The following is a 12,374-nucleotide window of genomic DNA, read 5'->3' on the forward strand; positions in this document are numbered from 1 at the left end:
TTTTAATTTATAATTTTATTATTAAGTGTCCGCCTGCCGCTCACAGCCGCGCCTGGATCCAGGGCACAAATGACGTGACGCGCGCGTAGCCGCCGGGGAAGCCCACACGGCAGCCCATCGCCGAGTGGAACGACACCACGCCGATCTGCAAGAACACTCCTTACACAACTGCTCGCAGCGACACGCGCGCGCGGGACAACTTGCCCGCACTTGATTAGGAACTAAATTTCTAGCGGACACTTCGGCACAAACGTTAAATATAAACAATTAAAAGCTCAACTGTTCACTCTGTCGGACCGCAGGCAGGGTCACGTGGAGCGACCGCTTCGCTGTCTTATGTGGAAGCACGAGATTTAGATAAGCTGATCCGCGTTATCGCAACGTAATGAGTTCTGTGTTCGATAACTATCTAAAACAGAACTATTTATTCAAACCTTATCCGCGGATAACATATTGTACTTAAAAGTACTTAAAAGATAAAACGTATTTAGTTCCCGATGCGTTTCGACCGGCACGGGGCAGAGGGCACGGGGCGACCGGCACGGGCCACTCACCAGCACGCGCTGTCCGTTGTGGGTGATGGCCAGCGGGCCGCCGGAGTCGCCGCCGCAGGGCCCGCGCGCGCCCTGCCCGCTCGTGCAGAGCGTGGAGGCCACCACGTTGAACCCGTACACGGTGGCGCACGCCTCGTTGTGGATCACCTCCACGTTGACGCCGCGCGCCGCCTGCGACGTCGTGATGCTCTCCGCTGCGGACAAACGCGCTCGGTCATACTGGTTCGTTACGCAGCCGGGGCGGGAGTTACGCAGCACTCACAGTCAGTCGTCACGCCGAAGCCGACCACGCGCGCCATGTAGCCCACGAACGACAGGATCTGCATGCCGCCGGTCGGCAGCGCGATCGCGCGGATGTTGTCTGGAATGGAGAGGAATCGTTTAGTGCTGCGCCGCGCGCGCTGCACTCGCCCGCGATACGCAAGAGAGGCGCTCACTGTTGAAGTTCACGCGCGAGATGGTGATCATGGCGATGTCATTGTTGAGGTTGTTGGTGTTGTAGCTGCCGTGCATTTGCACGGAGCGCGACGTGAGCCGCGTGCCGCCGGAGAACAGCCGCACAGAGCCCAGCACGGCCGTGACCTGGCGGCCCTGGTGGCGCCCGTCCCACCAGCAGTGCGCCGCCGTCACCAGCCGCGTGGCGCTCACCAGCGACGCGCCGCACACCGACTGCTGCCCCGTCGTCAAGTCCACCAGCAACCCCACCTGCAGCGAGCAGCACACTCAGCGACCTATCGCAAGCGGCGCGACCGGCGGGTCTGAGCGCCCGATACGCACCAGATAGGGGTGCGCGCCCAGCGAGATGGCGGAGCCGCCCGCCACGCGCGATCCGTCGAAGTCCAGCGCCGCCTCCGCGCGCCGGATGCGCGCCGCCTCGCCGATCCCCTCGCTGCTGTGGTAATGCAGCTGCATCGGCGAGCGGGTCAGCGCCTCCCCCGCGCTGCACGCGCACGCCGCCACCAGAAACACCCAGGTCGCAAACATCTTCAGCTCGGCACAATTGGCGCACGCCGCCGCGCCGCCGCTTATATTGCGCGCTATCTAATCGCAGCCGCCGCTTAAGAGATTTACCGTCGCGATAATTAAAGGATTAACAAAAACAAATCGTTAATCTGCTGAAGACACGTTCGCACTTATCGGCTTTGGTGACGCGGTGCGGCCCACTGTGCGCGTGCACACACGTGTGCGTACTTGGAGACATAAACAGCTAATAAACAATTAATATCAAAATGTTAATCTGCACCTGAGAGTGCATAAATGCAACTGTCATCTGAGCTTGCAGAGAGGTCACAAGAAATCGGCCGCGCGGGCTCGCCGGCTTGGAAACGCTCAGCCGCTGTCCGCGCCGCACACGCACACACACACACGCACGCACGCACACGCAAACACACACACGCACATATATATACACGCGTTGTGCACGCGCCATCGACCCAAAGGGTTGAAGTTACGTTAGGAGAAATCGACATGTCGCGTGTGCAACTGTAGCGCAGTACATAAATAACCGCGTTCTTGCAAATAATAAATGCCCAGGGGATCACGGGACTGCAGACTGTCCCCGTCCCGCGGTCACAGAGACACCACCCGCGTGCGTCCTCTGTAACACCGAAGGTCACCCCGCCAACTACAGGGGCTGTCTTAAGGCGCCTAAAAGACGCCGCACAGGCCGCCCCTCGACCTCCCGCCCTCCCAAAGTCGCCGTCCGACCAGCCTCCTCAGCTCCCGCGGAGAATATTTCGAAGCCTGCTTCGAAATCTCTTCTCCCTCCTCCGCCCCCAGCCACTTCAGCCTGGGCGAAGCCATTCTACCCGAGAGGCAAGCCCGCCATCCTCACTACCGCCCCATCGGTTGCTTACGAGCAACCGAAACCCTCTAAACCCCCTACCGGGTCCCCTTCGCCTGTCGAGGAACTCAAAGCTGCACAATACCAAACCAATGTAGACCTCGACGAAAAAGCCTCCGGTCCCTCGGAGCGCTTTCTCCGTATTGCGGAGCACTCGGCTCTTCGCCGCTCTTAAAGCGGAATTTAAATAATATCCGCTCCCCCGTATCAACGCCAGGACACACGCCTCACGTCGAGCCCTGGCGGTCTCGATGCACATGTCATGCACTACTCACCTACACATGACACGGCGGCCGCGTCCGCCTAACCCGCGTTCAAGCGAGAGCGGTCCGGAGAGGCCCGTGTCTCTCCCGACCACCGAGTAGTCCTCGCTTCGTGCTACATACTCAACTCCCCATGCATTACACTATACACCTATACGGTTGTAGTTTTCCGCGTGTAGACGTCTTCGTCGTAACTGAGGTACGGTCCCCAGTGTAAAATTTTTTGTCCGTGGACCTCTGTTTCCACGGGCTCAATTTCGATGAAGCTGTACAAAGCCTAATCCGGCTAGCAGCACAACATCAAATACATCAAATAGCAAATAATAAATCGATACGCAAAAGCCTCCGCGACTTCACACACGCGGAGGAGACGAGGCTGCCCGACCCGTGTGCAATAATTATGATTGTGATGGTGATGACGAGGCCATGATAATAATGGTAATAATAAAAATACAAAAAAAAAATTGTAGTAGTTTCTTTGTTAGAATAAAACTTCGCATATATACAAAACTATATCAAGACATATGGTGCCATAAAAATAAATAAGAAAATGACCGAGGTAATTTTTTTATAAAGAATTTTGATTAAGTACAAATGAATGTTTGAAAATATGTACGACTCTAAGTGGTTGTTATTATAATTTTGATATAATAAACACTACTCGGATCCGACAGGTCGGCAAAAATCACGCCTGGTTGCCAGATACTCGGCCCGAGTGCTGTGGATGGTAACGGTTCATTCACTAATGTCATGGATATTTGATCCGCAAGTGAGTTTTCGAGCTCATAACCAGCTGGCACATCGACTCCCGCAGCGCCGGCACCGCACGCGGGCTGCAATAGCTTCCGTTCAATAAAAGGCCTGCGATCTGGCTCACTCTCACATCTGGATCTGGCGCTTGGATCAGCTTCCAACGACTTTAAATGTGGATACAAATCTTATTACATTGTAAGAATTAATCCAATACTAGTTTCCAAAAGCCAATTATATTATCAGAGTAGTTAAATCAATGCTCACTCGCCGCAAATTCTGTTTTTTTTTACTAATACATAATGAACGGGACGCCTGCTCGGGTCCGAGTGGTGGGCACTGCTACTATGAAATGGCTCCGTATACAAGTGGTGAGCACTGAAAGGTTTAACATACGGGACGAAATCGTAACTATCTTATATGTCAAGAAAAACCGACAGCCGTTTGGGTCGAAAGAATCTCAAGTGGCGACCACGAGCCGGCAGACGCAGCGCGGGCGCCTCCGCTGGGCGGAGCGACGACAAAGTTAAGGGCGCGGGCAGTCGATGCGAGCAGCGCGGGACCGCGGCGATCTTTGGGGAGGTCTAGGCTTTGCATCCCATCATTTGCGTCCCATCGGCTGAAAAGAAGAACAACAACAAAGTCAAAGTCGCGCGAGCAAGTGCCGCGGGTGCAGCGAGACTACCTCGCCGCGCGGGATTCCTTATTCATTTTTGGTGTTTGTGTTCATATTACTGTTGAAGTTTATGTGTGTACGTGTAATTAATAAACAGTGAATATGTATTTTATCTATTTTTAAGTTCCGAAAAAGTCCGCCATAAATAATAACATAAACGACTGTGCACGCCGCGGTCAAAAGCTGTCAAATGAAACAACGCAGCCCACGGGACTTACTCTATTCCTCAAGGAACTTATTTACGCAGTTTCTTCGTTATTTTCGTTTCTTTATGACTCCCCTGGTTCCGGACTGCTTGCTATTAACTGACTAGTTTCTTATGTTACTTGTTATTTTACTTACTGGAACTAAAACTCCAGCCGAGTCGTCAGTCGGTGCGCTGCCACGCGACCGGTAGGGAAATAGAAAAGATTAAACGTACTCTTATGTTTTCATCACGGAGGACACCATTAGACTTCCGGCATCAATGTTGTACCGTTTATAATGCTGTAGATGGTAGGTGAAAGAAAACAGCAACTCGACAACAGAAGAAAAATATATTTATTTTATTTATTTCTTCAATATCGATACTACTTTGTGGAATTTATTCCTAGGGTTGGTAGAGTGGTGACAATACGAAATATTTAAACTATGAATACAATACTTAACCAAAAAAATAATACAAATTTGCAGCCAATCAAAAGGGGAAAAATATTGTACAGCGTTGTCTCATAATTCTCATAATTAACGCAATGCGGAAATCGAAATTGTGTCCGGCAAAAATTGTTTAAGAGGTTACTAGACGACATTAACGTAAAAGAAAAGAAAATATATATATTAGTACACAGATCAAAAGAAACATCCTTTCAATACGGCAACAAACCTTCGCCTAATATATAAAGGCAGCGTTTACGCCGTGATGTGTTTTATACGTACAATTATTCTAATTATCAATACATTTACTTTTTCGAATTCATATTTCACACTCGATATTTATTAAATAACTATGTAGCTGTCATTTCCTATGTTCCTATCCTTTTCCCACCACGCGTCAATACGCCGAGGAAACAAGCTGTGTTGTGAAGAGGCAACATTGACGCATAGGTAAAAAACCGCTGCAAAACTTTAATAAGGAATTAATGCTGACATGGTGAGTTCCTTGGCCCTTGTTTTCCTATCTTACTATTCTCTTTCCTGTTGTAACAAACTGAAGCTACATAATATTTCATACCGCGTAATTTGCACAACCGCTCCGCAAATATAGTCAACTTATAGCGTGGTAATATAAAATATTATTAACCCGCAAGCGACCAGTCAGTTTAATACTGGCAAAAGGCTGATAGCTAATAATTTTAGGTATTATCAATATTAAAGTTTAATATTATTATGATAACGCCATCTGTTGTGGTAAATACAAAACTAAAAATAAAAGATACTACCTTGGGTTAGTTCCTCTTGCTAGTGCTGGCGCTGTCCTTGCTCGAGTAAGCGAGGCTCCAATTCAAGTATGGAAGTCAACCCTCCATCACGCTGGTATAGTTCCTCTATGCTCGTGCACTATTCATACAAGTTTCAATCGCCACGACATGCACACACATGACACAGTATACTTTTAATAAATAGAATTGACAAGTGCAACTTTAGTATTTTAAGGTTAATCAAAAAATGAAAACAAGAAAAAAGGAGGCTGCTCTTGCTCTAGAAAGTCGTTTGACTTTACTTTTTATATTTGACAGTTTGTGACGCTAAGCGTCCTCTTGCATGTGATTTTGTTGCGGTCAGTCCATTGTTACGCGTCAATGTATTGTTACCTAGTTTTGTGAAATTTTTGAAATTACCACTATCGCTTAAACTTATTTAATCCATTTATATAGTCCTCACGCACGCCAACAATTTATATTTTTAATTATATTTATTATTATATTTTACCCGCGCCATTTACTCGTGTATAACAATAACTATTGTTTGGTATTTAATGTAATAAAATGAAAGACATTGAAATAAACCATCTAAAACAAAATTAAAAATTATCTGTAGCGAGACAATAAAACTCAACACAAAGAAGTGAGGTAACAACCTAATAAAGAAGTAGTTTATGTAAATTTGACAAATGTTTTGCAGGAAGTATCCCCTGAAAGTATTATTTTTATCATGCTATTGAATACTGAACTGAGTGATTTTTTGAAGAAGTTTAAACTTGAAGAAGTGTTTACATCATGTGTACCAAATCGATGTAAGTTATATATACCTACATACATTATTTTTAACGTGTATGAACTTCATTTCTCAACGAATAATCTAATAAAATGTCCAGTAATCACAGAAACATTAAGAAAAATTCTAAAACTGGTTTGTATTTATATTTATATTTATATTATTTTTATATTTACAACAAATAAATATTTTACGACAAGACAAAAAATTATCCTAGATACACACAAACGCTGTAATGGCCAAAACATTACAAAAAATAAATAATCAATAACCATATGGAAAAAACTAAAATATTACTTTTGTTTGATGTACAGTTACTGACGATATGACAAAAAGAAAAATTGTGTTTTTATATTAATTACTAAATTCAACAGATTTTAAAAGTATTCTCGATATCTACAAATTTTAGCAGTCAAAGTAAAAGCAGCAAAATTAATTAATTGATAATATTATACAATATGAATACTATAAAGTACTTAGTTTACTATATTATCTACCGTACTTATAGTGCACGGCGGCCACGTCGCCCCGGTCGGACGCGGGGCGGCGCGTGTAGTACGTACGTAGGCCAGGAGCGGCGCGATGCAACACGCGGCCGCGTGCGCCCGGTGCGGCGCCGGCATAGCGCCCGCCCGGCAGCGCGCCGCCGCCCCCCTCGCGCCCGCCGCCCCGCCGCAGCCGCCGCCAGCGCAAACAGCGTAGACACGGCCAGTGCGCACATGCTCACACTCAGCCAGTAACAACGACGTCGCGTCCGAGCCCGCCTGTCACTGTCGCGGCTGACACGACGCGTGAAGCGCGCACGCTCGAAGAACAATTCATAGCTGCACAGAGAATTCATATGTTTTGACACAAAGTATATGAATGGATTACTATGTATTTGACATCTATAAAAGTACACACCTTTGTCCTATATATTAGTAATAATGATTACATGCTGAATCTGTAAATCTTTACCAAGTTTACCCTAACTTATACACTATTGGACCACCATTAGTTACATTATTTTATTATAGCAAAAATAAGATACTGGGAAATATTTTTCTTCAGCCATCTGCACCAAAATTTATTTGTTAATTTAGTAAACACGTAAGTTAATTTTAATATTTTGTTATTAACATGCACAAAACTAATGCACAATTAATGAGCAGAGACGACTTTACTTATTTTCACAATTGTTATTGTTTAGTAGAGTCCTATTTGATGTGTCTTATTATTATTTACAGTTATTAGTATCGTTTCAGCAGAACGACCTTCACAGCTGGACATAGACATTCCCCATAGATATTTAACAAAACCGGTTGCAAGAGATGTTTCGTCGTTTCGAGAACGTTACACAGCCGATTCGGATTCGTCAATTGACCTATTCTTCAGAATTAGATTAACCTAGTTTAATGAGTTGCGCCCATTCTTACCCAATCATAGCCAAACTCACACGAGATCTTCGAACATCGCGCTGAGTTACAATGTCTTTGCACTGGCTACGATGTCGTTGGCGTATCGCTAGTTAGTCACGATTCTATAAAATGTAAGTAATTTTTGGTACCATAGTCTTAACACACATATTCTAAAATATTTCAAATCGTTCATACACAAAACATTACAATACATACAATATATAACACAAAAAAATTACGCGGCTATCGAACGTCACAGACAATTCCACTGTCGCTTGTCTATGATCCGCATATTTGTTAACGAACGTGCGTTTGATAAGGGGACTCCCCGCACCGTGCCGGGTTTTATTGTTTTTGACAAAATGTAAGCATACCGTGTGGTTGTTAGAACATTTCGTGTGTATTTAGTGCCGTAAAAATTAGAGACATTTTCTTTAACTCATAATTAAAAGTCATTTCTATAAGAAAACATTTCTTTGCAATGATTTTGTAAAATGTAAAGATCGGAACGTTTTTACGTGCGGTGAATAAAGCTCGGCGGCGAGAGAGTGTTTCGTTCTGTGCACTAGTTAAAGGTACAAAATATTATTGAACATGTGTAAAAGTGATGACTTGTGCAGACGAGATAATAGAAGGGTAATAGAAGGGTAAATAGGTACTAAAAGTTTTATATAATTAAAGTGTTGGTGGCTATTAAGTAGTTTTAATATGTTTTTTATTATAACCTGATCAAATAGTTTTGGTAAGTATTTTTAAAGTTGATATTATATGCTACAGACATTAGCGTCGGCGCTTTTGTTTTTACTTTTTATTTATATTGTTAACTAATATGCCCTGTGCGCACCTACTCACCTGCCAAAAGCATACACACTCGCTAGATTGAGACAAAATAAAATAATCAAGCGACGTACAAAATAGTGCAAAAATATCCTTGTGTTACATATTTCATCTTTATTTTTATTCTATCGGTCATATTTAGTATCCACCCGAGCTGTTAAAAAGCAATCAAAAGAAAAACATTATGTATCTGCACAGCCTAACCTCACAGACATTGACAAACTTCAAAGTCCATTGTGTAAAGACGCTTACAATAACCGAGATCTATGGGTGATGACCCGGGAACAAAAAATAAGAACCAAGTTCTGTAGCCAAGTGTTAATAATGCCGTGCTTGTGTTTAAAAACTATGACGTTACAATATATTTTGACGTCATATTTATTCAACTCTTACAAACGTGTAATCAAATATATCGGTATAACATTTTAACCGTTAAGTGTGAAACTTTAGTTTTGCTTCTACTAGCTTCTTTTAATATTCTTAACCGCGTCTAACTGTTCTTCTGTCCAGAAGAGGATTCCGTTTAAGAGATTGCGCAGGGAAACTAAAACTTTTATTTTAATTTTAATTTAAACTCATAAATGCGTTCTTATATGATGCACGTAGTGTAATATTTGAAACCTTATTAAAGCTATGTATCATGATAAATTAATCTTTTTGCTTTTACTTGTTAAACTACATAATTACGCCATTTTGATTTTAAATCTAATTTGGTTAGTATATGTCAATCCGCGCCCTCTATTTAACGCCCATTATTTATTGGTAGATCCCAACGCTTGACCGTTATCTCCATGTGATCGCTAATACAAACATATACAAAACAATTCTATAAAAATTCTCATCAAACACTGAAACTTCTGTTATTCAGTGACAGCTTCGTTGCAGTGCAATGCTAGTTGCCGCACGGGAGTATTTGTTTAAAATATTTAATATTAAATGTTATCAGATGTTAAATTTTAAACCTAAATAGAGCTGTAATAGCTGTACTATACATTTTAGCATTGGAATTAATAAGACTTTTCTTACAGGGAATTTTTACTTAAGGCTATTTTTATTTAAAAGAAAAGTTTGATGAATTTATTTAACGTTCAAATTTTAATTAAAATAAGTATTAAACGTACGATCATTTAAAACGACATTTAGTTTTATTAATTTCAACATGCGAGACTCGATATTATTTAAACTTTAAGAATAGCATTATTAATAATTAGTATATATATCATCTCAAAGAATATTGTCTATCGTGTCGGCATGTTTCGACACCACAATTTAAGACCTCGCAGCGCCACCACCGCGGTGTTGGTAACAAAACAACATCACGACGGGGAACGCACACTACTGAGAACTCAAATGTTGACTGTTATTTTTTATTTGTTTTGTTTATTTTTTAAATGAATTAATAATAAGAAAAACCACAACGGTTGTTATTGTCACGATTCCAGAACGCCGCAACGTGTAAACACTTAAATATAGAATTATTAAGAGTACTAAATATCCATTAGGTTTTTTTTACACCTAATATTTTTGATATTTATGCAACAACGGCGCTCCCGAGCAAAAAATTTTAGAATATCGACATTGTTTATCTGCGCTTATAGATATTGTATCAAGCCCATAAAGAAAAGAGTTTGTTTTGGATGTCCATATAAATGTGATCTAAGAAAACATGCGATAGATGTCGTTAATATACTTTGTTTTGAATTATCTAATTTAAAACGGTTTTTAAAAAATCAACAACATTTCTCAGTCTTCATAATATTTTTAATTATTTATAACTAAAAATTAGTTTTGGTCTATTGTAATTTTATTTTTATTCTTATAATTATTTTATTCTTTTTGCTCCTTTAATTCTTCTTCTTTTTATTCCTTTATTCTTTTTATTCCTTAGGTAGGTAGGTTTTTTTTTTTTTATAGAGGTTTAAAAATACTTTTACGTATCATAGGGCCTGATGTTGGTGCCCCGTATGTCGGACTCGATCTAGATCAATACCGACTAAAAACAATCCTCTCTCTTCGGTATCCTTGGTCCCCACGGCATGGCCGTTAGGCATTACTTCGCGGGGGGGATTTAGCCGCAGCTTTCTCTGATAGAGTGGCTGTTCAGGCCAACTTCCTCCGCTCCTGCTCTATTTTTCGCAACTCCTTCAGCACCGTCGTACAGTACGCGCTCGTAAGTTCCCAGGCCGAAGGCGAGGATAGCATTGTAGCTATCAGAGTTTCAGGATAGATTTTGCATCCTACACCTTCTTCCCAAGACCTCCTGGCTTCGTTAAATCGGGGGCAGACGAAAAAGACATGCTCTGCATCTTCAATAATTCCGACACAATTAGGACAGTCAGGGGAATCTTCGTATTTGAACCTATGGAAATACGCTCGGTAACAGCCGTGGCCGGATATCATCTGAGTCAGGTAGTAGTTCAACTCCCCATGATCTCGGTTCACCCATGGCTCTAGGTTTGGTATTAGCTTACGCGTCCATTTTCCTTTCGTCGATTTGGCACTCGGACGCGTTACTACTTTTTTCTTGGGTTGCTTCTTCTTTTTTACCTCTTTCCACTCCGAGTGATCGGCTTCGGTGCCTGGCTGATCTCCAAGGGTGAAGAGCGTTCCGTCCTTTTGACTTTTCGCGTTTTTCGGCTCTAGGTAGGTAGGTAGGTAGGTAGGTAGGTAGGTAGGTAGGTAGGTAGGTAGGTAGGTAGGTAGGTAGGTAGGTAGGTAGGTAGGTAGGTAGGTAGGTAGGTAGGTAGGTAGGTAGGTAGGTAGGTAGGTAGGTAGGTAGGTAGGTAGGTAGGTAGGTAGGTAGGTAGGTAGGTAGGTAGGTAGGTAGGTAGGTAGGTAGGTAGGTAGGTAGGTAGGTAGGTAGGTAGGTAGGTAGGTAGGTAGGTAGGTAGGTAGGTAGGTAGGTAGGTAGGTAGGTAGGTAGGTAGGTAGGTAGGTAGGTAGGTAGGTAGGTAGGTAGGTAGGTAGGTAGGTAGGTAGGTAGGTAGGTAGGTAGGTAGGTAGGTAGGTAGGTAGGTAGGTAGGTAGGTAGGTAGGTAGGTAGGTAGGTAGGTAGGTAGGTAGGTAGGTAGGTAGGTAGGTAGGTAGGTAGGTAGGTAGGTAGGTAGGTAGGTAGGTAGGTAGGTAGGTAGGTAGGTAGGTAGGTAGGTAGGTAGGTAGGTAGGTAGGTAGGTAGGTAGGTAGGTAGGTAGGTAGGTAGGTAGGTAGGTAGGTAGGTAGGTAGGTAGGTAGGTAGGTAGGTAGGTAGGTAGGTAGGTAGGTAGGTAGGTAGGTAGGTAGGTAGGTAGGTAGGTAGGTAGGTAGGTAGGTAGGTAGGTAGGTAGGTAGGTAGGTAGGTAGGTAGGTAGGTAGGTAGGTAGGTAGGTAGGTAGGTAGGTAGGTAGGTAGGTAGGTAGGTAGGTAGGTAGGTAGGTAGGTAGGTAGGTAGGTAGGTAGGTAGGTAGGTAGGTAGGTAGGTAGGTAGGTAGGTAGGTAGGTAGGTAGGTAGGTAGGTAGGTAGGTAGGTAGGTAGGTAGGTAGGTAGGTAGGTAGGTAGGTAGGTAGGTAGGTAGGTAGGTAGGTAGGTAGGTAGGTAGGTAGGTAGGTAGGTAGGTAGGTAGGTAGGTAGGTAGGTAGGTAGGTAGGTAGGTAGGTAGGTAGGTAGGTAGGTAGGTAGGTAGGTAGGTAGGTAGGTAGGTAGGTAGGTAGGTAGGTAGGTAGGTAGGTAGGTAGGTAGGTAGGTAGGTAGGTAGGTAGGTAGGTAGGTAGGTAGGTAGGTAGGTAGGTAGGTAGGTAGGTAGGTAGGTAGGTAGGTAGGTAGGTAGGTAGGTAGGTAGGTAGGTAGGTAGGTAGGTAGGTAGGTAGGTAGGTAGGTAGGTAGGT

The 12,374-nt window shown here is 43.4% G+C and overlaps 1 protein-coding gene across 1 annotated transcript; it reads right to left on the minus strand.

Annotated features, from left to right (window-relative positions):
* On the minus strand, positions 1 to 1,756 carry LOC137923178 (collagenase-like). Its single transcript, XM_068766352.1, has 5 exons — positions 1,332 to 1,756; positions 992 to 1,259; positions 817 to 915; positions 555 to 748; positions 1 to 145 (listed from the first exon to the last, which is right to left on the minus strand). Exons 1-5 carry the CDS (start codon positions 1,536 to 1,538, stop codon positions 41 to 43), a joined length of 873 nt encoding a protein of 290 aa, XP_068622453.1. The 5' UTR covers positions 1,539 to 1,756; the 3' UTR covers positions 1 to 40.
* Between the last annotated feature and the right edge of the window lie 10,618 nt (positions 1,757 to 12,374).

The sequence above is a fragment of the Battus philenor genome, unplaced genomic scaffold, assembly GCF_028537555.1.
Source record: "Battus philenor isolate CCGP_79_NKW_IND1 unplaced genomic scaffold, ilBatPhil1.0.hap1 SCAF_21, whole genome shotgun sequence".
In the NCBI taxonomy this organism is placed as follows: domain Eukaryota; kingdom Metazoa; phylum Arthropoda; class Insecta; order Lepidoptera; family Papilionidae; genus Battus; species Battus philenor.